The sequence below is a fragment of the Corylus avellana genome, chromosome 6, assembly GCF_965113065.1.
Source record: "Corylus avellana chromosome 6, dhCorAvel1.hap1.2, whole genome shotgun sequence".
In the NCBI taxonomy this organism is placed as follows: Eukaryota; Viridiplantae; Streptophyta; class Magnoliopsida; order Fagales; family Betulaceae; genus Corylus; species Corylus avellana.
Window position 1 is genome coordinate 3,272,150 of NC_142495.1, and position 21,709 is coordinate 3,293,858.

Sequence of the window (21,709 nt, forward strand, 5' to 3'; positions counted from 1 at the left end):
TTTAATTAAGAATGACACGTATTATTATTCTATTGGTAATGACGTGATACACTAATGAAATCCGTCAAGTATTTTGACGGAATTTGATTATAGGGACTAAATTGTTATTTTGGCTTATCCCGATAATCTTTGAATTATTATTATTATCTTTTTTATATCACACATGAATTTTTAATTTTGACAACCATATTGACTGATTTTACATTTATATATGTTTTTTTAGTTTAAGTATTTTTTAACTGTTTTTAGTTTTTTATATTGACTTTTTTATTTTTATAAATTAATTTATAAGCGTTTTTAATTTTAATATATTTTTAATTTTTATTTATTTATTTAATTTAGTTTTTGATTTTTGATTTTTTTTTTATTGAAACTGGCACCGATACATTAATAATATATATTTTTTTATGTAATTTTTGTTTATAAAGTTATGGTATTTAGGTCATTTCAAATTTTTTTAACGAGTTCGACTGATGGATGGGAGGTTTGGGGAAAAAAATAGTAGTCTGACAGGGTCGGGTAATAAGGTTAACAGTTCACGGGAAGAAATTGACAATGTATGATAGTTGATGAGAGAAAAGGTAATTACCCCTAATTTTTACTGTAAAGTTAGAAACGTGGACTTAAAAGTATATATAGTATTTCTCTTTTAAATTTGAATATTAAGTTCATAAAAAAAAAATTTATTTTATAATTTTCAATAAAATAGATACAATTGATGAGTCTATGTTGAGATAATATTTTATGAGTAATACTATTTAGTAAATTGTCGCACAACTTGATACTGTAGTAATAAAAATTAGCTTTTAGATCAACACTTCTAAAAAAAAAATGCTAATTTTTACTGTTATATCATCTTAATTGTGGGACAATCATTTAACATTCTATATAATAGCATTTATGATATATTTAAACCAACATTTAATTTAAAAATATTTTAATAAAATTATATAAGTGTTAGAACATTTCTAATTTTTAACGATATCTGACACAAAATATCTTGATCTTTTTTGGCATTGAAATGGCTTTGACCCTTCAAAAAAAACAAAAAAAAAAAGGCTTTGACCCTTTTTGGTAGTTGGGCGCGTTGCCGCTGTCAGGCTCACGTCCAGCCACGGCCAGAGAAAAACATGAATACGATGTCTTATAAACCCCTCATCTATACGCCGCGTGTCCTCTACAGACGTAAGTGTTAACTGTAGCATTCTTCGTGGCAGGGAACACGACCTGGCACCACTCGGACCCCATTTTTGAAGCACTTTTGTACGAAGCAGAAGGAAACCTCAGCAAAAGATCTACCGTGTATAAACTGCGTACCAGCTGGCAGCTACGTGGAGTCCCGCCTTATAAATAATAAACTTCTCCGGGAAATGCTTTTTTGCATTCTCCCCCCCTTTCTTCGCCTTCGAATTCACAAATCACTCGCACAATCGTTACCTCTGCAAAAGGACCCTTGAAGAAATCAGAAATTCTTGAAAGACCCAACCAGAGACTGAAATCGTTTCATGCTGTTACATATGACCTCTCCTGGGATATATCGCCCTGTGTCGGAGGAAGTGGAGCACGACATCATGGTGTCAGCTCTCAAGCAAGTGATCAACGGCGGCATTGATGGTCTCACCCAGGATTTGCACCTTCAAATGCTACCACCCGCCGCCCAGAATGACACTTCAGCATCATTCCCTTCAATTGGAGCCAGCGTGGGTGCTGACGCGTGCCCAGTATCCAGGATTAACTGTCCGGGGTGCGATCTCTTCCTCCCCATTACAGAAAGCAACGAGAAGAAGGACAAATCGTCGACAGCGATGACGACGACGAAGAAGAAGTACAGGGGAGTAAGGCAGAGGCCGTGGGGGAAGTGGGCGGCGGAGATAAGGGACCCGAGGCGAGCGGCGAGGGTTTGGCTGGGGACGTTCGAGACGGCGGAGCAGGCGGCGAGAGCATACGACAGGGCTGCATTGGAGTTCCGCGGAGCCAGGGCGAAGCTCAACTTCCCAGAGTCGGACTACGGGGAGACAAGCCAAAGCGCAGCCGCAGAGGAGGCTAAGCCAAACGTAGGGGAAGGGGCGGATGAGTCGAAGAGCAGCAATACAGTGAGTGTGGAAGTGGGAGAGAGCTCTAAGGAAGAGAATGAATTCTGGGATAAGTTCACTGAGGACGAGCTTAGAGGGATGATGACGGATTTGTAGCATTCGCTTTGAGAATAAACAAAACTTGATAAAACGGAGACGTATTAGCATTACAGTATAGTGTCGGATAAGTGACTGCAGGGCTGTTTTTGGGTCCCAGGCAGTTGGAGTCGAATATTAGTTGAAACGTAATTTAAGTTGTGGTTTAAGGTTATTAAATTCCTAGGAAATGGGTCCAAGTTCGTTTGTTGTTTGAATATGTGATTTAAAGATTGAAATTATGTATCTATTAAAAAAAAAAAAAATGAAATTCTTTTTTCTATTCGTATTTTTCATTTCATGGTTGAGCAGACCTCCAAAAAGAAAAATTTGTAGTAGTAGTAATTTTAATTGTCTTTTGCAATCAACATATCTGAGAATTGTTTCTTCATTTCGGACATTTTTTATATTATTCCTGCTTCTGCTAGTTAGCATACCAGGAAAATTCACATAAGCACCAATATATGCATCCACAATGTCGCCAAATGCTAGTTACCTCACTAGCTGTTGTCTTCACTCACAACCTCCTATCATCATCTGCACACTTTAGGGCGGAAATATTGTAATGAAGCACTTACCAGTTCCCTCGACTTTCCATCCAATCAAACTGATGAAAAAGCCTTTCGTTCTCTTCCTTATCCTCATTCGTTTCCATTTTTTTCACTTATTTTTTCTTCTCCTAGCTAACAGAAAGGGAGGAGGAAAAAGGACCCAAAAAAAAAAGAAAAGAAAAACATCCACCCACTTGCTTCCCCCCCTTTTTCCATCCTACCAGAGAAAAAATAAAAAATAAACAGCTCTATTCAACTTTCTTTCTGCAAATGCAAAAACAGAAGGAGGAAAAAGGACCCAAAAAAAAAGAAGAAGAAAAACATCCACCCACTTGCTTCCCCCCCTTTTTCCATCCTACCAGAGAAAAAATAAAAAATAAACAGCTCTATTCAACTTTCTTTCTGCAAATGCAAAAACAGAAGAAGAGTAATTAGACCAAAAATGATAAAAAGGAAAAACAATGGGAGACATGCAATAAAAAATAAACAGCTCTATTCAACTTTCTTTCTGCAAATGCAAAAACAGAACAAAAGTAATTAGACCAAAAATGATAAAAAGGAAAAACAATGGGAGACATGCAATAAAAAATAAACAGCTCTATTCAACTTTCTTTCTGCAAATGCAAAAACAGAACAAGAGTAATTAGACCAAAAATGAAAAAAAGGAAAAACAATGGGAGACATGCAAACCTCATAGTCTAGACTTATCATTACTAACAAGCAAAAAATATGACCTGGATCATTAAAAAATTTAATACATCCATCCCAGGAGATTAACAATGTGGTTTGCAGCCAAAATACAAATGATAGACCACGAATGACTGTTAGGCACCGGTTAACAACAATAGATAGAAGTGCCTATCAACAAATATCACACTACACCCATCCCTCCCCCTCCTTACTGAACAACCTAGAAGACTAAAAATTTGGTATTTACCACCCAGTTGTGCAACCTTCTTTGGGAAAACCGTCATAAACATCTATAGATTCTAGTCAACAAAAAGCACATCTCAACACTAATTGGATCCTACCAATACAATAGAATAGATGCTGCAATAAGTAAGCAAAATTTTTATTTTGAGAAATGCTTCAATCTGATGCCTTTCTCCTCAAATCCAACTTCATGACGCTGTTGAGGTCCCACTATTAGTCTGTTTAGCCACATAAATTTGCTTCATCTTTGATGAGGGAAAGCTTTTTTCTGCACCCAAAGACTGGTTCCTTCCTTGGAACCCCATTCTGCGATGGGACCATTCAGCCCCCGAATTCTTTTGAGAAACCCCACCTCCTCTTTGATAATTATACCCTGAGGAATGACTGTACTGCTGTGCAGACATATTCTTGTGCTGAGCCGACGACTGAGTTTTAAAAGTGGAACTTGTGTTTTGGCCACTGCTGTTTCTGCTACCGCCAGTCTGAACATCAGTCTTGCCACCATCTGTGATGGCGTTTACAGATGAGCTATTAGTGACCACAGCCTGTGCTGGAGCCCCAGTGCTAGTGGAGCTTGATGGGTCTACCAACCCTAGTTCATCCCGCAATTGGGTGACAGTTGCATCAGTTGCCACAGGAAAATTCCGGTTGCTGTCAGAGGGTGTTGAAGATCGGGAGTCAACAAACCTGTTGGCAGTCAATGACTGGTTAACTGGAGGCCCATGGCTAAATGGAGAAGTATGTACACCTTCCACCGGTTTTTGCAATGGAATTGACAGAGGAACAGATTGAAGAGGTGAAGCAGGAACACGCTGCCAACGAGGTTGGACTGACAAGTCCGGAGAAGACTGGGTACAGTAATTATCATCAAACTGTTAGTTATGCCAGAAAGAAAAGTAACAGTGACTATTAAAAAATATAAAGCAAGATATATATAAAGTTAATGTTCTTCCATCTTCTTGCAGCAAACAGTGCCTACATTCGTCGAACTCATATGACAGATCTAGCTAAATGGCATCACTTCTATGTTATCCATCATACTACAATTATACTGCTGTAAACACCCGCTCCCTAAGTTACAAAAATAAAATTCAAAATAGTTTTTTTGGGGGAGGTTTTCTTCTCTCTCTTTTTTTGTGGGGGAGGGGGGTATCATTCTGCCAACCATATGCTTAAAAAAAATTCAGAATCACTATTTCAAACTTTACCTGGAAAGGAGAAACATCAAACATGGCCAAAGGAGAAGGCATCGGCAGAAGAGGTGACCCAGGGGCAAGATGCTGGAGCGGAGCAGGCATGTTCGACGGATTGCGCTGTGCAGAAACCATATTCAAGTTATTTATGTCCCCCTCACCCACAGTCATTGAAGATGATGCAGGATTGTGCTTCCAGTCAGGTTGCTTGCCAGATGGAATGTAAGTGGCACCCATGAAACTCAATCCAACTTGTCCAAATTGTCCAACTGGTGCAAAATGGTTATACACAACCATGTGTGGAGGGCCTTGAACCCCTGGGATGCCTCCAGGAGGACTGATGAAAGGGCCAGTAAATCCTGCTGGAGGACCATAGAATGAATCTACACCAGAATGGCATTGTTGCCAGGCTCCAAGTGGCCCTGAGCCGGATGCACTACTCTTCTGGGACTGCGATTGGGGAGTAGATGAAGATTCATCATGTGGTCCAAATGCAAAGATGGGACCCCCCAAAACGTGGTTCATCTCATAAAAAGGAAAATGAGAAGGTGGCCCTCCGGGAAAATGTGAAAGCATCTGGCTTGAGGAGTTCTGTGGGCTCGGCAGGGGTGGCCATAAGGAAATTGGCGGGGTCTCAACAGATAGATCAGCAGGAAGAGCAACACTCAGAGATTCTTCAGCCCTAGACTGACTTGCTAATTGCTGATCACCACCTGCACCAGCCAAATAATAAAAATACACTTCAATAGGGTATAAATCATGTTAATAATTATGATGAAAAAAGAAATAAAGAAAGAAAAAACCACCTGCTGTTATTCCATCAATATCTGGTCCAAAACTTTTGGTTTCCGACAAAGAGACGGGGCAAGTACCCAACCCATTCCCGACAATCTCATCATTACTGATGGCCGCAACAGCAACAGCAGAAGCAGCTGCCTCAGCTTCAGCTTCAGCTCCACAATCCTCTAAGTGATCACAAGATTCAGGAGCACGTTTCTCTTTTTCAAAGAAAAGACTGCAATCATTCTCAGCTCCAGGAAGATTGTGGGATATTTGGATGTCTGACCGATACCGAAGAGAAACAGCACGGTTGCTAGGAGGGAGAATTGTTGGAGAGGTGACCGCACCTGATAATAAAGATACAAAATGCTTTCAGAATTGAGGCAATTGAAACCCCAAGATATTCTTGAGTTTAAAAGAGAATACATGCTCACCAAATTGGATTTTCTCCCCCGCAAGCAGGGAATTGATTGGGCTTGCACCAGAAGAAAATGACTTATCCTTGGTCAAGATGGATGATGATGGCATGGTGGGCTTGCTAGCTGAGCTATTTTGATCTCCAACAGAAGAATGAGAATCAAATTGTTCAGGCTTCATAGCCTCACCAGAGACTGAAATCGTTTCATGCTGTTAGATATGACCTCTCCTGGGATATATCGCCCTGTGTCGGAGGAAGTGGAGCACGACATCATGGTGTCAGCTCTCAAGCAAGTGATCAACGGCGGCATTGATGGTCTCACCCAGGATTTGCACCTTCAAATGCTACCACCCGCAGCTCAGAATGACACGTCAGCATCATTCCCTTCAATTGGAGCCAGCGTGGATGCTGACGCGTGCCCAGTATCCAGGATTAACTGTCCGGGGTGCGATCTCTTCCTCCCCATTACAGAAAGCAACGAGAAGAAGAACAAATCGTCGACAGCGATGACGACGACGAAGAAGAAGTACAGGGGAGTAAGGCAGAGGCCGTGGGGGAAGTGGGCGGCGGAGATAAGGGACCCGAGGCGAGCGGCGAGGGTGTGGCTGGGGACGTTCGAGACGGCGGAGCAGGCGGCGAGAGCATACGACGGGGCTGCATTGGAGTTCCGCGGAGCCAGGGCGAAGCTCAACTTCCCAGAGTCGGAATACGGGGAGACAAGCCAAAGCGCAGCCGCAGAGGAGGCTAAGCCAAACGTAGGGGAAGGGGCGGATGAGTCGAAGAGCAGCAATACAGTGAGTGTGGAAGTGGGAGAGAGCTCTAAGGAAGAGAATGAATTCTGGGATAAGTTCACTGAGGACGAGCTTAGAGGGATGATGACGGATTTGTGAGCCGTGATTCACAGAACAAGGCGTGTTAAGAAATTTTTTTTTTTTTTAAAAAAATATTTTTGGGTAAAACAAAACAGCACGTAGCGTGCACCTAAAAAAAAAAAATTAATTAAAAAAAAAAAAAAAAGAAAAAAAAGTTGCACACCGCTCGCTAAGCACGCCGTGTGCTGTGAATCATTGCTCAATATTTTAATAATAAAAAAAAAAACAATATAAATATATTTATATATTGAAGAGATTAGATTATTTAGAAAAAGGAAATTTGAATAAAAATGTTAGGATGTCTAGTATTATCCCAAATCTTATAATATGTAATCGAAAGAAAATCAAAAGTGAATAAAAAAAAAAAAAAAACACACAAAAATGTTTTCGGTGGGAGTAAGGAGGCTCACTAGACATACTTTTGCCGGCCGGCGTAGAAGATGTCAATATCAGGGAGCAGCCGAAAAGGGAATGGTGGGGGGCTTAAATTTAACGTCGTATACAGCAGCCAAAGGAATGTGAAGGTAGTGGACGGCGGGGAGATCATTGATTGACATGTGAAAACCGTGAGAAATTCTCTTGCGAGTGGTCGGAGAATGAAAACAGAACATAAAAAGCAGTACATGTACTCGCAACAAATCTGTATTATGCTATAGCCAGGGGACCAGGGTTGACCCTTTCCATTTTTGTCATGTTAGCTACGTTTGGCAAGGGGAAGCCCTGCACTGTAGCTGGAACGGTACTGTTCCAGCTACAGTGCAATCTGACACCAATCTTGACTTTGTAAATTTTTTTTTTTTTTTAAAAAAAACAAAGTATTAAAATTGGGTTAAAAATTGCTGCACGTGATTTTTTTTTTTAAAATTTTTTTTTTTTTCAAAGCAAAAAAAAAAAAAAAAAAAAAAAGGGAGGAGAACGATGGGGTGGCTGGAGCCACCCCTGGGGTGGCCGGACCACCCCATTTTTGGCCAAGGTCCACCCCCAGGCCGATCTGGGGGTGGTTCGACCACCCCCATGGCCCAAAAAAAAAAAAAAAAGGATCGGTGCATTTGGGGGTGGCCGGAGCACCCCCAAAGGGCTGGGGGTGGTTTCGGCCACCCCATACGGCCGGTATGGGGTGGCCGAAACTACCCCAGCCCTTTGGGGGTGCTCCGGCCACCCCCAGGTATGGGGTGGCCGAAACCACCCCCAGCCCTTTGGGGGTGCTTCGGCCACCCCCAAATACACCCCTTCCTTTTTTTTCTTTTTTTTTTGGGCCAAGGGGTGGCCGGACCACCCCCTTGGCCACGGGGGTGGTTCGACCACCCCCAGATCGGCTAGCCACCCCCTTGGCCAAAAATGGGGTGGTCCGGCCACCCCATTTTGGCTAAGGGGTGGCTGGAACCACCCCATCTTTCCCCTATGTTTTTTTTTTTTTTTTTTTAATATTTTGCTTAAATTTTTTTTTTTTTTTTTTTTTAAAAAAAAAAGAAAAAGCTGGCCAAATGTCAGCCTCGCACTGTAGCTGGAACAGTGTCGTTCCAGCTACAGTGCGGAACTTTCCTTTGCCAAACATAGCTGTTGGAAATTCAGTCAGCTCGGCAGCCGCCTCATTTTTCCAAAAGTTTCCTTTACAAGTAGGCGGCCCACGTTGGACGGTTCATGTCCTTGTCATCTTTTCCGCTGTAGACAGTTGGATAAGTTCGTTGAGTTGCGGCGATCAGTTTAACCGGGTCTTGGTCTCTCATGCCTCTGCTCTGGTCAATTCCTACTTTCAATTTGACTTTGCCATAATTGTTTCCGCAAAATTCTCTACGGGAAACCGGGAGAGGGAAGGATTTTCCCAAACCAGAATAATGTCAACAGCATATATTTTTATTGCGACAATAAAAATTATTATTAAATTTAAAATGTATAACTATTTCAATAATAATTTTTAGAGATAATTATATTTTTTCTCATCAATTATCACGCATGGTTAATTTTCCTTATGTCCTAAAGGCGTAAATCAATCAGCTATGAACCACGCCTTATGAAGCGGAGTTCACTAGTTCGAATTCTTCATCCCTCATTCCTTTGTGTGGCCACGTAAAAAAAAAAAAAAAAATTCCCCATGAACTTCCAACCTTGCTGCTCAACCCTATCAAACTACCATTTTCTTCCAAAAACTCTCATTCCATCAGTCAAACTCGTTAAATTGGATTGAATATTCTCTTCAGACGTTGAATGTCATTAAAAGACATAAATACCCCAAATAAAAAGTATAAATTTATAAAATTTATAAATTCATTTTTTTAAAAAAAAAAAAAAATAGGGGATGGCCAGCGAGCCACCCCCAGAAGTGGCCAGGGGTGGCTCGCTGCCACTCCTAAATCTGGCTGGGGGTGGCCCATGAGCCACCCCTAGGGCATGATGAGGGTGGCGCTGCCAACCCTCAACTAGATCAAAGGGTGGCCCAAAGGCCACCCCCACCTCAGGGGTGGCATGCGGGTAGGGGCAAACCTACACAAGTTTCAAAATTTTAAAATTACTCTTAAAATTTAAAATTTTACTCTTACAATTTATGGATTTTTATGAAATGTACCCCAAAAACTAAAATTTTACATTTTGTCCCCCCTAATCTTAATTGTCTAGTTCTGCCCATGCACGCGAGCCACCCAAGGTGGCTGGGGTGGCCACGTGCCACCCCCGTGGGTCGGAGGGTGGCGGCGAGCCACCACCGGCCACTTCTGGGGGTGGCTCATTGGCCACCTCTCAATTTTTATTTTATTTTTTAAATAATTTATATATGCATTTGCTTTTAATTAAGAATGACACGTATTATTATTCTATTGGTGATGACGTGATACACTAATGAAATCCGTCAAGTATTTTGACGGAATTTGATTACAGAGACTAAATTGTTATTTCGGCCTATCCCGATAATCTTTGAATTTTTATTATTATTTTTTTTATATCACACATGAATTTTTAATTTCGACATCCACATTGACAGATTTTACATTTATATATATTTTTTTAGTTTAAGTATTTTTTAACTGTTTTTTAGTTTTTTATATTGACTTTTTTATTTTTATAAATTAATTATAAGTATTTTTTAATTTTCATATATTTTTAATTTTTATTTAGTTTTTAATTTTTGATTTTTTTTTTATTGAAACTGATACTGATACATTAATAATATATATTTTTTTATGTAATTTTTGTTTATAAAGTTACGGTATTTAGGTCATTTCAAATTTTTTTTAACGAATTTGACTGATGGATGGGGGGTTTGGGAAAGAAAAGAGTAGTCTGATAGAGTCGGGCAATAAGATTGACAGTTCATGGGGAGAAATTGACAATGCGTGATAGTTAATGAGAGAAAAGGTAATTACCCCTAATTTTTACCGTAAAGTTAGAAACGTGGACTTAAAAATATATATAGTATTTCTCTTTTAAATTTGAATATTAAGTTCATAAAAAAATTTATTTTATAATTTTCAATAAAATAGATACAATTGATGAGTCTCTGTTGAGATAATATTTTATGAGTAATACTATTTAGTAAATTGTCGCACAACTTGATACTGTAGTAATGAAAATTAGCTTTTAGATCAACACTTTGAAAAAAAAAAAAAAAAAACGCAGATTTTTACAGTTATATCATCTTAATTATGGGACAATCATATAACAGTCTATTAAATAGCATTTATGATATATTTAAACCAACATTTAATTTAAAAATATTTTAATAAAATTATATAAGTGTTAGAACATTTCTAATTTTTAACGTTATCTGACACAAAATATCTTGATTTTTTTTGGCTTTGAAATGGCTTTGACCCTTTCTGGTAGTTGGGCGCGTTGCCGCTGTAAGGCCCACGTCCAGCCACGGCCAGAGAAAAACATGAATACGATGTCTTATAAACCCCTCATCTATACGTCGCATGTCCTCTGCAGACGTAAGCGTTAACCGCAGCATTCTTCGTGGCAGTGAACACGACCTGGCACCACTCGGACCCCATTTTTGAAGCACTTTTGTACGAAGCAGAAGGAAACCTCAGCAAAAGATCTACCGTGTATAAACGGCGTACCAGCTGGCAGCCACGTGGAGTCCCGCCTTATAAATAATAAACTTTTCCCCCCCTTTCGTCGCCTTCGAATTCACAAATCACTCGCACAATCGTTACCTCTGCAAAAGGACCCTTGAAGAAATCAGAAATTCTTGAAAGACCCAACCAGAGACTGAAATCGTTTCATGCTGTTAGATATGACCTCTCCTGGGATATATCGCCCTGTGTCGGAGGAAGTGGAGCACGACATCATGGTGTCAGTTCTCAAGCAAGTGATCAACGGCGGCATTGATGGTCTCACCCAGGATTTGCACCTTCGAATGCTACCACCCGCCGCTCAGAATGACACGTCAGCATCATTCCCTTCAATTGGAGCCAGCGTGGATGCTGACGCGTGCCCAGTATCCAGGATTAACTGTCCGGGGTGCGATCTCTTCCTCCCCGTTACAGAAAGCAACGAGAAGAAGGACAAATCGTCGACAGCGATGACGACGACGAAGAAGAAGTACAGGGGAGTAAGGCAGAGGCCGTGGGGGAAGTGGGCGGCGGAGATAAGGGACCCGAGGCGAGCGGCGAGGGTTTGGCTGGGGACGTTCGAGACGGCGGAGCAGGCGGCGAGAGCATACGACAGGGCTGCATTGGAGTTCCGCGGAGCCAGGGCGAAGCTCAACTTCCCAGAGTCGGACTACGGGGAGACAAGCCAAAGCGCAGCCGCAGAGGAGGCTAAGCCAAACGTAGGGGAAGGGGCGGATGAGTCGAAGAGCAGCAATACAGTGAGTGTGGAAGTGGGAGAGAGCTCTAAGGAAGAGAATGAATTCTGGGATAAGTTCACTGAGGACGAGCTTAGAGGGATGATGACGGATTTGTAGCATTCGCTTTGAGAATAAACAAAACTTGATAAAACGGAGACGTATTAGCATTACAGTATAGTGTCGTATAAGTGACTGCAGGGCAGTTTTTGGGTCCCAGGCAGTTGGAGTCGAATATTAGTTGAAACGTAATTTAAGTTGTGGTTTAAGGTTATTAAATTCCTAGGAAATGGGTCCAAGTTCGTTTGTTGTTTGAATATGTGATTTAAAGATTGAAATTATGTATCTATTAAAAAAAATAAAAAATGAAATTCTTTTTTCTATTCGTATTTTTCATTTCATGGTTGAGCAGACCTCCAAAAAGAAAAATTTGTAGTAGTAGTAATTTTAATTGTCTTTTGCAATCAACATATCTGAGAATTGTTTCTTCATTTCGGACATTTTTTATATTATTCCTGCTTCTGCTAGTTAGCATACCAGGAAAATTCACATAAGCACCAATATATGCATCCACAATGTCGCCAAATGCTAGTTACCTCACTAGCTGTTGTCTTCACTCACAACCTCCTATCATCATCTGCACACTTTAGGGCGGAAATATTGTAATGAAGCACTTACCAGTTCCCTCGACTTTCCATCCAATCAAACTGATGAAAAAGCCTTTCGTTCTCTTCCTTATCCTCATTCGTTTCCATTTTTTTCACTTATTTTTTCTTCTCCTAGCTAACAGAAAGGGAGGAGGAAAAAGGACCCAAAAAAAAAAGAAAAAGAAAAACATCCACCCACTTGCTTCCCCCCCTTTTTCCATCCTACCAGAGAAAAAATAAAAAATAAACAGCTCTATTCAACTTTCTTTCTGCAAATGCAAAAACAGAAGGAGGAAAAAGGACCCAAAAAAAAAAGAGAAGAAAAACATCCACCCACTTGCTTCCCCCCCTTTTTCCATCCTACCAGAGAAAAAATAAAAAATAAACAGCTCTATTCAACCTTCTTTCTGCAAATGCAAAAACAGAAGAAGAGTAATTAGACCAAAAATGATAAAAAGGAAAAACAATGGGAGACATGCAATAAAAAATAAACAGCTCTATTCAACTTTCTTTCTGCAAATGCAAAAACAGAACAAAAGTAATTAGACCAAAAATGATAAAAAGGAAAAACAATGGGAGACATGCAATAAAAAATAAACAGCTCTATTCAACTTTCTTTCTGCAAATGCAAAAACAGAACAAGAGTAATTAGACCAAAAATGAAAAAAAGGAAAAACAATGGGAGACATGCAAACCTCATAGTCTAGACTTATCATTACTAACAAGCAAAAAATATGACCTGGATCATTAAAAAATTTAATACATCCATCCCAGGAGATTAACAATGTGGTTTGCAGCCAAAATACAAATGATAGACCACGAATGACTGTTAGGCACCGGTTAACAACAATAGATAGAAGTGCCTATCAACAAATATCACACTACACCCATCCCTCCCCCTCCTTACTGAACAACCTAGAAGACTAAAAATTTGGTATTTACCATCCAGTTGTGCAACCTTCTTTGGGAAAACCGTCATAAACATCTATAGATTCTAGTCAACAAAAAGCACATCTCAACACTAATTGGATCCTACCAATACAATAGAATAGATGCTGCAATAAGTAAGCAAAATTTTTATTTTGAGAAATGCTTCAATCTGATGCCTTTCTCCTCAAATCCAACTTCATGACGCTGTTGAGGTCCCACTATTAGTCTGTTTAGCAACATAAATTTGCTTCATCTTTGATGAGGGAAAGCTTTTTTCTGCACCCAAAGACTGGTTCCTTCCTTGGAACCCCATTCTGCGATGGGACCATTCAGCCCCCGAATTCTTCTGAGAAACCCCACCTCCTCTTTGATAATTATACCCTGAGGAATGACTGTACTGCTGTGCAGACATATTCTTGTGCTGAGCCGACGACTGAGTTTTAAAAGTGGAACTTGTGTTTTGGCCACTGCTGTTTCTGCTACCGCCAGTCTGAACATCAGTCTTGCCACCATCTGTGATGGCGTTTACAGATGAGCTATTAGTGACCACAGCCTGTGCTGGAGCCCCAGTGCTAGTGGAGCTTGATGGGTCTACCAACCCTAGTTCATCCGGCAATTGGGTGACAGTTGCATCAGTTGCCACAGGAAAATTCCGGTTGCTGTCAGAGGGTGTTGAAGATCGGGAGTCAACAAACCTGTTGGCAGTCAATGACTGGTTAACTGGAGGCCCATGGCTAAATGGAGAAGTATGTACACCTTCCACCGGTTTTTGCAATGGAATGGACAGAGGAACAGATTGAAGAGGTGAAGCAGGAACACGCTGCCAACGAGGTTGGACTGACAAGTCCGGAGAAGACTGGGTACAGTAATTATCATCAAACTGTTAGTTATGCCAGAAAGAAAAGTAACAGTGACTATTAAAAAATATAAAGCAAGATATATATAAATTTAATGTTCTTCCATCTTCTTGCAGCAAACAGTGCCTACATTCGTCGAACTCATATGACAGATCTAGCTAAATGGCATCACTTCTATGTTATCCATCATACTACAATTATACTGCTGTAAACACCCGCTCCCTAAGTTACAAAAATAAAATTCAAAATAGTTTTTTTGGGGGAGGTTTTCTTCTCTCTCTTTTTTTGTGGGGGAGGGGGGTATCATTCTGCCAACCATATGCTTAAAAAAAATTCAGAATCACTATTTCAAACTTTACCTGGAAAGGAGAAACATCAAACATGGCCAAAGGAGAAGGCATCGGCAGAAGAGGTGACCCAGGGGCAAGATGCTGGAGCGGAGCAGGCATGTTCGACGGATTGCGCTGTGCAGAAACCATATTCAAGTTATTTATGTCCCCCTCACCCACAGTCATTGAAGATGATGCAGGATTGTGCTTCCAGTCAGGTTGCTTGCCAGATGGAATGTAAGTGGCACCCATGAAACTCAAGCCAACTTGTCCAAATTGTCCAACTGGTGCAAAATGGTTATACACAACCATGTGTGGAGGGCCTTGAACCCCTGGGATGCCTCCAGGAGGACTGATGAAAGGGCCAGTAAATCCTGCTGGAGGACCATAGAATGAATCTACACCAGAATGGCATTGTTGCCAGGCTCCAAGTGGCCCTGAGCCGGATGCACTACTCTTCTGGGACTGCGATTGGGGAGTAGATGAAGATTCATCATGTGGTCCAAATGCAAAGATGGGACCCCCCAAAACGTGGTTCATCTCATAAAAAGGAAAATGAGAAGGTGGCCCGCCGGGAAAATGTGAAAGCATCTGGCTTGAGGAGTTCTGTGGGCTCGGCAGGGGTGGCCATAAGGAAATTGGCGGGGTCTCAACAGATAGATCAGCAGGAAGAGCAACACTCAGAGATTCTTCAGCCCTAGACTGACTTGCTAATTGCTGATCACCACCTGCACCAGCCAAATAATAAAAATACACTTCAATAGGGTATAAATCATGTTAATAATTATGATGAAAAAAGAAATAAAGAAAGAAAAAACCACCTGCTGTTATTCCATCAATATCTGGTCCAAAACTTTTGGTTTCCGACAAAGAGACGGGGCGAGTACCCAACCCATTCCCGACAATCTCATCATTACTGATGGCCGCAACAGCAACAGCAGAAGCAGCTGCCTCAGCTTCAGCTTCAGCTTCACAATCCTCTAAGTGATCACAAGATTCAGGAGCACGTTTCTCTTTTTCAAAGAAAAGACTGCAATCATTCTCAGCTCCAGGAAGATTGTGGGATATTTGGATGTCTGACCGATACCGAAGAGAAACAGCACGGTTGCTAGGAGGGAGAATTGTTGGAGAGGTGACCGCACCTGATAATAAAGATACAAAATGCTTTCAGAATTGAGGCAATTGAAACCCCAAGATATTCTTGAGTTTAAAAGAGAATACATGCTCACCAAATTGGATTTTCTCCCCCGCAAGCAGGGAATTGATTGGGCTTGCACCAGAAGAAAATGACTTATCCTTGGTCAAGATGGATGATGATGGCATGGTGGGCTTGCTAGCTGAGCTATTTTGATCTCCAACAGAAGAATGAGAATCAAATTGTTCAGGCTTCATAGCCTCACCAGAGACTGAAATCGTTTCATGCTGTTAGATATGACCTCTCCTGGGATATATCGCCCTGTGTCGGAGGAAGTGGAGCACGACATCATGGTGTCAGCTCTCAAGCAAGTGATCAACGGCGGCATTGATGGTCTCACCCAGGATTTGCACCTTCAAATGCTACCACCCGCAGCTCAGAATGACACGTCAGCATCATTCCCTTCAATTGGAGCCAGCGTGGATGCTGACGCGTGCCCAGTATCCAGGATTAACTGTCCGGGGTGCGATCTCTTCCTCCCCATTACAGAAAGCAACGAGAAGAAGAACAAATCGTCGCAGCGATGACGACGACGAAGAAGAAGTACAGGGGAGTAAGGCAGAGGCCGTGGGGGAAGTGGGCGGCGGAGATAAGGGACCCGAGGCGAGCGGCGAGGGTGTGGCTGGGGACGTTCGAGACGGCGGAGCAGGCGGCGAGAGCATACGACGGGGCTGCATTGGAGTTCCGCGGAGCCAGGGCGAAGCTCAACTTCCCAGAGTCGGAATACGGGGAGACAAGCCAAAGCGCAGCCGCAGAGGAGGCTAAGCCAAACGTAGGGGAAGGGGCGGATGAGTCGAAGAGCAGCAATACAGTGAGTGTGGAAGTGGGAGAGAGCTCTAAGGAAGAGAATGAATTCTGGGATAAGTTCACTGAGGACGAGCTTAGAGGGATGATGACGGATTTGTGAGCCGTGATTCACAGAACAAGGCGTGTTAAGAAATTTTTTTTTTTTAAAAAAAAATATTTTTGGGTAAAACAAAACAGCACGTAGCGTGCACCTAAAAAAAAAAAATTAATTAAAAAAAAAAAAAAGAAAAAAAAGTTGCACACCGCTCGCTAAGCACGCCGTGTGCTTTGAATCATTGCTCAATATTTTAATAAAAAAAAAATAAACAATATAAATCTATTTATATATTGAAGAGATTAGATTATTTAGAAAAAGGAAATTTGAATAAAAATGTTAGGATGTCTAGTATTATCCCAAATCTTATAATATGTAATCGAAAGAAAATCAAAAGTGAATAAAAAAAAAAAAAAACACACAAAAATGTTTTCGGTGGGAGTAAGGAGGCTCACTAGACATACTTTTGCCGGCCGGCGTAGAAGATGTCAATATCAGGGAGCAGCCGAAAAGGGAATGGTGGGGGGCTTAAATTTAACGTCGTATACAGCAGCCAAAGGAATGTGAAGGTAGTGGACGGCGGGGAGATCATTGATTGACATGTGAAAACCGTGAGAAATTCTCTTGCGAGTGGTCGGAGAATGAAAACAGAACATAAAAAGCAGTACATGTACTCGCAACAAATCTGTATTATGCTATAGCCAGGGGACCAGGGTTGACCCTTTCCATTTTTGTCATGTTAGCTACGTTTGGCAAGGGGAAGCCCCGCACTGTAGCTGGAACGGTACTGTTCCAGCTACAGTGCAATCTGACACCAATCTTGACTTTGTAAATTTTTTTTTTTTAAAAAAAAAACAAAGTATTAAAATTGGGTTAAAAATTGCTGCACGTGATTTTTTTTTTTTTAAAAAAAAAAAGGGAGGAGAACGATGGGGTGGCTGGAGCCACCCCTGGGGTGGCCGGACCACCCCATTTTTTGCCAAGGTCCACCCCCAGGCCGATCTGGGGGTGGTTCGACCACCCCCATGGCCCAAAAAAAAAAAAAAAAAAAAAAAGGATCGGTGCATTTGGGGGTGGCCGGAGCACCCCCAAAGGGCTGGGGGTGGTTTCGGCCACCCCATACGGCCGGTATGGGGTGGTCGAAACTACTCCAGCCCTTTGGGGGTGCTCCGGCCACCCCCAGGTATGGGGTGGCCGAAACCACCCCCAGCCCTTTGGGGGTGCTTCGGCCACCCCCAAATACACCCCTTTCTTTTTTTTTTTGTTTTTTTGGGCCAAGGGGTGGCCGGACCACCCCCTTGGCCACGGGGGTGGTTCGACCACCCCCAGATCGGCCAGGGGGTGGCTAGAGCCACCCCCTTGGCCAAAAATGGGGTGGTCCGGCCACCCCATTTTGGCTAAGGGGTGGCTGGAACCACCCCATCTTTCCCCTATGTTTTTTTTTTTTTTTTTTAATATTTTGCTTAAAATTTTTTTTTTTTTTTTTTTTTTAAAAAAGAAAAAACTGGCCAAATGTCAGCTCTGCACTGTAGCTGGAACAGTGTCGTTCCAGCTACAGTGCGGGACTTTCCTTTGCCAAACATAGCTGTTGGAAATTCAGTCAGCTCGGCAGCCGCCTCATTTTTCCAAAAGTTTCCTTTACAAGTAGGTGGCCCACGTTGGACGGTTCATGTCCTTGTCATCTTTTCCGCTGTAGACAGTTGGATAAGTTCGTTGAGTTGCGGCGATCAGTTTAACCGGGTCTTGGTCTCTCATGCCTCTGCTCTGGTCAATTCCTACTTTCAATTTGACTTTGCCATAATTGTTTCCGCAAAATTCTCTACGGGAAACCGGGAGAGGGAAGGATTTTCCCAAACCAGAATAATGTCAACAGCATATATTTTTAATGCGACAATAAAAATTATTATTAAATTTAAAATGTATAACTATTTCAATAATAATTTTTAGAGATAATTATATTTTTTCTCATCAACTATCACGCATTGTTAATTTTCCTTATGTCCTAAAGGCGTAAATCGATCAGCTATGAACCACGCCTTATGAAGCGGAGGTCACTAGTTCGAATTCTTCATCCCTCATTCCTTTGTGTGGCCACGTAAAAAAAAAAAAAAAAATTCCCCATGAACTTCCAACCTTGCTGCTCAACCCTATCAAACTACCATTTTCTTCCAAAAACTCTCATTCCGTCAGTCAAACTCGTTAAATTGGATTGAATATTCTCTTCAGACGTTGAATGTCATTAAAAGACATAAATACCCCAAATAAAAAGTATAAATTTATAAAATTTATAAATTCATTTTTTTTAAAAAAAAAAAATAGGGGATGGCCAGCGAGCCACCCCCAGAAGTGGCCAGGGGTGGCTCGCTGCCACTCCTAAATCTGGCTGGGGGTGGCCCATGAGCCACCCCTAGGGCATGATGAGGGTGGCGCTGCCAACCCTCAACTAGATCAAAGGGTGGCCCAAAGGCCACCCCCACCTCAGGGGTGGCATGCGGGTAGGGGCAAACCTACACAAGTTTCAAAATTTTAAAATTACTCTTAAAATTTAAAATTTTACTCCTACAATTTATGGATTTTTATGAAATGTACCCCAAAAACTAAAATTTTACATTTTGTCCCCCCTAATCTTAATTGTCTAGTTCTGCCCATGCACGCGAGCCACCCAAGGTGGCTGGGGTGGCCACGTGCCACCCCCGTGGGTCGGAGGGTGGCGGCGAGCCACCACCGGCCACTTCTGGGGGTGGCTCATTGGCCACCTCTCAATTTTTATTTTATTTTTTAAATAATTTATATATGCATTTGCTTTTAATTAAGAATGACACGTATTATTATTCTATTGGTGATGACGTGATACACTAATGAAATCCGTCAAGTATTTTGACGGAATTTGATTACAGAGACTAAATTGTTATTTCGGCCTATCCCGATAATCTTTGAATTTTTATTATTATCTTTTTTATATCACACATGAATTTTTAATTTCGACATCCACATTGACAGATTTTACATTTATATATATTTTTTTAGTTTAAGTATTTTTTAACTGTTTTTTAGTTTTTTATATTGACTTTTTTATTTTTATAAATTAATTATAAGTATTTTTTAATTTTCATATATTTTTAATTTTTATTTATTTTTTTTATTTAGTTTTTAATTTTTGATTTTTTTTTATTGAAACTGATACTGATACATTAATAATATATATTTTTTTATGTAATTTTTGTTTATAAAGTTATGGTATTTAGGTCATTTCAAATTTTTTTTAACGAATTTGACTGATGGATGGGAGGTTTGGGAAAGAAAAGAGTAGTCTGATAGAGTCGGGCAATAAGATTGACAGTTCATGGGGAGAAATTGACAATGCGTGATAGTTAATGAGAGAAAAGGTAATTACCCCTAATTTTTACCGTAAAGTTAGAAACGTGGACTTAAAAATATATATAGTATTTCTCTTTTAAATTTGAATATTAAGTTCATAAAAAAATTTATTTTATAATTTTCAATAAAATAGATACAATTGATGAGTCTCTGTTGAGATAATATTTTATGAGTAATACTATTTAGTAAATTGTCGCACAACTTGATACTGTAGTAATGAAAATTAGCTTTTAGATCAACACTTCGAAAAAAAAAAAGAAAAAAAACGCAGATTTTTACAGTTATATCATCTTAATTATGGGACAATCATATAACAGTCTATTAAATAGCATTTATGATATATTTAAACCAACATTTAATTTAAAAATATTTTAATAAAATTATATAAGTGTTAGAACATTTCTAATTTTTAACGTTATCTGACACAAAATATCTTGATTTTTTTTGGCTTTGAAATGGCTTTGTTCTGGTAGTTGGGCGCGTTGCCGCTGTAAGGCCCACGTCCAGCCACGGCCAGAGAAAAACATGAATACGATGTCTTATAAACCCCTCATCTATACGTCGCATGTCCTCTGCAGACGTAAGCGTTAACCGCAGCATTCTTCGTGGCAGTGAACACGACCTGGCACCACTCGGACCCCATTTTTGAAGCACTTTTGTACGAAGCAGAAGGAAACCTCAGCAAAAGATCTACCGTGTATAAACGGCGTACCAGCTGGCAGCCACGTGGAGTCCCGCCTTATAAATAATAAACTTTTCCCCCCCTTTCGTCGCCTTCGAATTCACAAATCACTCGCACAATCGTTACCTCTGCAAAAGGACCCTTGAAGAAATCAGAAATTCTTGAAAGACCCAACCAGAGACTGAAATCGTTTCATGCTGTTAGATATGACCTCTCCTGGGATATATCGCCCTGTGTCGGAGGAAGTGGAGCACGACATCATGGTGTCAGTTCTCAAGCAAGTGATCAACGGCGGCATTGATGGTCTCACCCAGGATTTGCACCTTCAAATGCTACCACCCGCCGCTCAGAATGACACGTCAGCATCATTCCCTTCAATTGGAGCCAGCGTGGGTGCTGACGCGTGCCCAGTATCCAGGATTAACTGTCCGGGGTGCGATCTCTTCCTCCCCATTACACAAAGCAACGAGAAGAAGGACAAATCGTCGACAGCGATGACGACGACGAAGAAGAAGTACAGGGGAGTAAGGCAGAGGCCGTGGGGGAAGTGGGCGGCGGAGATAAGGGACCCGAGGCGAGCGGCGAGGGTTTGGCTGGGGACGTTCGAGACGGCGGAGCAGGCGGCGAGAGCATACGACAGGGCTGCATTGGAGTTCCGCGGAGCCAGGGCGAAGCTCAACTTCCCAGAGTCGGACTACGGGGAGACAAGCCAAAGCGCAGCCGCAGAGGAGGCTAAGCCAAACGTAGGGGAAGGGGCGGATGAGTCGAAGAGCAGCAATACAGTGAGTGTGGAAGTGGGAGAGAGCTCTAAGGAAGAGAATGAATTCTGGGATAAGTTCACTGAGGACGAGCTTAGAGGGATGATGACGGATTTGTAGCATTCGCTTTGAGAATAAACAAAACTTGATAAAACGGAGACGTATTAGCATTACAGTATAGTGTCGTATAAGTGACTGCAGGGCAGTTTTTGGGTCCCAGGCAGTTGGAGTCGAATATTAGTTGAAACGTAATTTAAGTTGTGGTTTAAGGTTATTAAATTCCTAGGAAATGGGTCCAAGTTCGTTTGTTGTTTGAATATGTGATTTAAAGATTGAAATTATGTATCTATTAAAAAAAATAAAAAATGAAATTCTTTTTTCTATTCGTATTTTT

The 21,709-nt window shown here is 41.1% G+C and overlaps 6 protein-coding genes and 1 pseudogene across 6 annotated transcripts; 5 read left to right on the forward strand and 2 right to left on the reverse strand.

The window, feature by feature from the left end:
- Nucleotides 1-1,517: 1,517 nt before the first annotated feature.
- Nucleotides 1,518-2,249, forward strand: LOC132186545 (ethylene-responsive transcription factor ERF109-like). The gene has a single exon (XM_059600522.2). The coding sequence runs from the start codon at nt 1,518-1,520 to the stop codon at nt 2,187-2,189; it is 672 nt and encodes a 223-aa protein (XP_059456505.2). The 3' UTR covers nt 2,190-2,249.
- A 1,149-nt stretch (nt 2,250-3,398) lies between these two features.
- LOC148584777 (uncharacterized) lies at nt 3,399-5,727 on the reverse strand. The gene is made up of 3 exons (XM_088517845.1): nt 5,652-5,727; nt 4,861-5,558; nt 3,399-4,500 (listed from the first exon to the last, which is right to left on the reverse strand). Exons 2-3 carry the CDS (start codon nt 5,419-5,421, stop codon nt 3,841-3,843), a joined length of 1,221 nt encoding a protein of 406 aa, XP_088373971.1. The 5' UTR covers nt 5,422-5,558; nt 5,652-5,727; the 3' UTR covers nt 3,399-3,840.
- A 534-nt stretch (nt 5,728-6,261) lies between these two features.
- LOC132186546 (ethylene-responsive transcription factor ERF109-like) lies at nt 6,262-6,933 on the forward strand. The gene has a single exon (XM_059600523.2). It carries the CDS (start codon nt 6,262-6,264, stop codon nt 6,931-6,933), a length of 672 nt encoding a protein of 223 aa, XP_059456506.2.
- A 4,213-nt stretch (nt 6,934-11,146) lies between these two features.
- LOC148584778 (ethylene-responsive transcription factor ERF109-like) lies at nt 11,147-11,878 on the forward strand. The gene has a single exon (XM_088517264.1). It carries the CDS (start codon nt 11,147-11,149, stop codon nt 11,816-11,818), a length of 672 nt encoding a protein of 223 aa, XP_088373390.1. The 3' UTR covers nt 11,819-11,878.
- Nucleotides 11,879-13,029: 1,151 nt separating this feature from the next.
- LOC132186354 (uncharacterized) lies at nt 13,030-15,857 on the reverse strand. Its single transcript, XM_059600285.2, has 4 exons — nt 15,691-15,857; nt 15,283-15,603; nt 14,492-15,189; nt 13,030-14,131 (listed from the first exon to the last, which is right to left on the reverse strand). Exons 1-4 carry the CDS (start codon nt 15,851-15,853, stop codon nt 13,472-13,474), a joined length of 1,842 nt encoding a protein of 613 aa, XP_059456268.2. The 5' UTR covers nt 15,854-15,857; the 3' UTR covers nt 13,030-13,471.
- Nucleotides 15,858-15,892: 35 nt separating this feature from the next.
- LOC148584779 (ethylene-responsive transcription factor ERF109-like) lies at nt 15,893-16,563 on the forward strand (annotated as a pseudogene).
- A 4,200-nt stretch (nt 16,564-20,763) lies between these two features.
- LOC132186547 (ethylene-responsive transcription factor ERF109-like) lies at nt 20,764-21,495 on the forward strand. The gene has a single exon (XM_059600524.2). It carries the CDS (start codon nt 20,764-20,766, stop codon nt 21,433-21,435), a length of 672 nt encoding a protein of 223 aa, XP_059456507.2. The 3' UTR covers nt 21,436-21,495.
- Nucleotides 21,496-21,709: the final 214 nt, after the last annotated feature.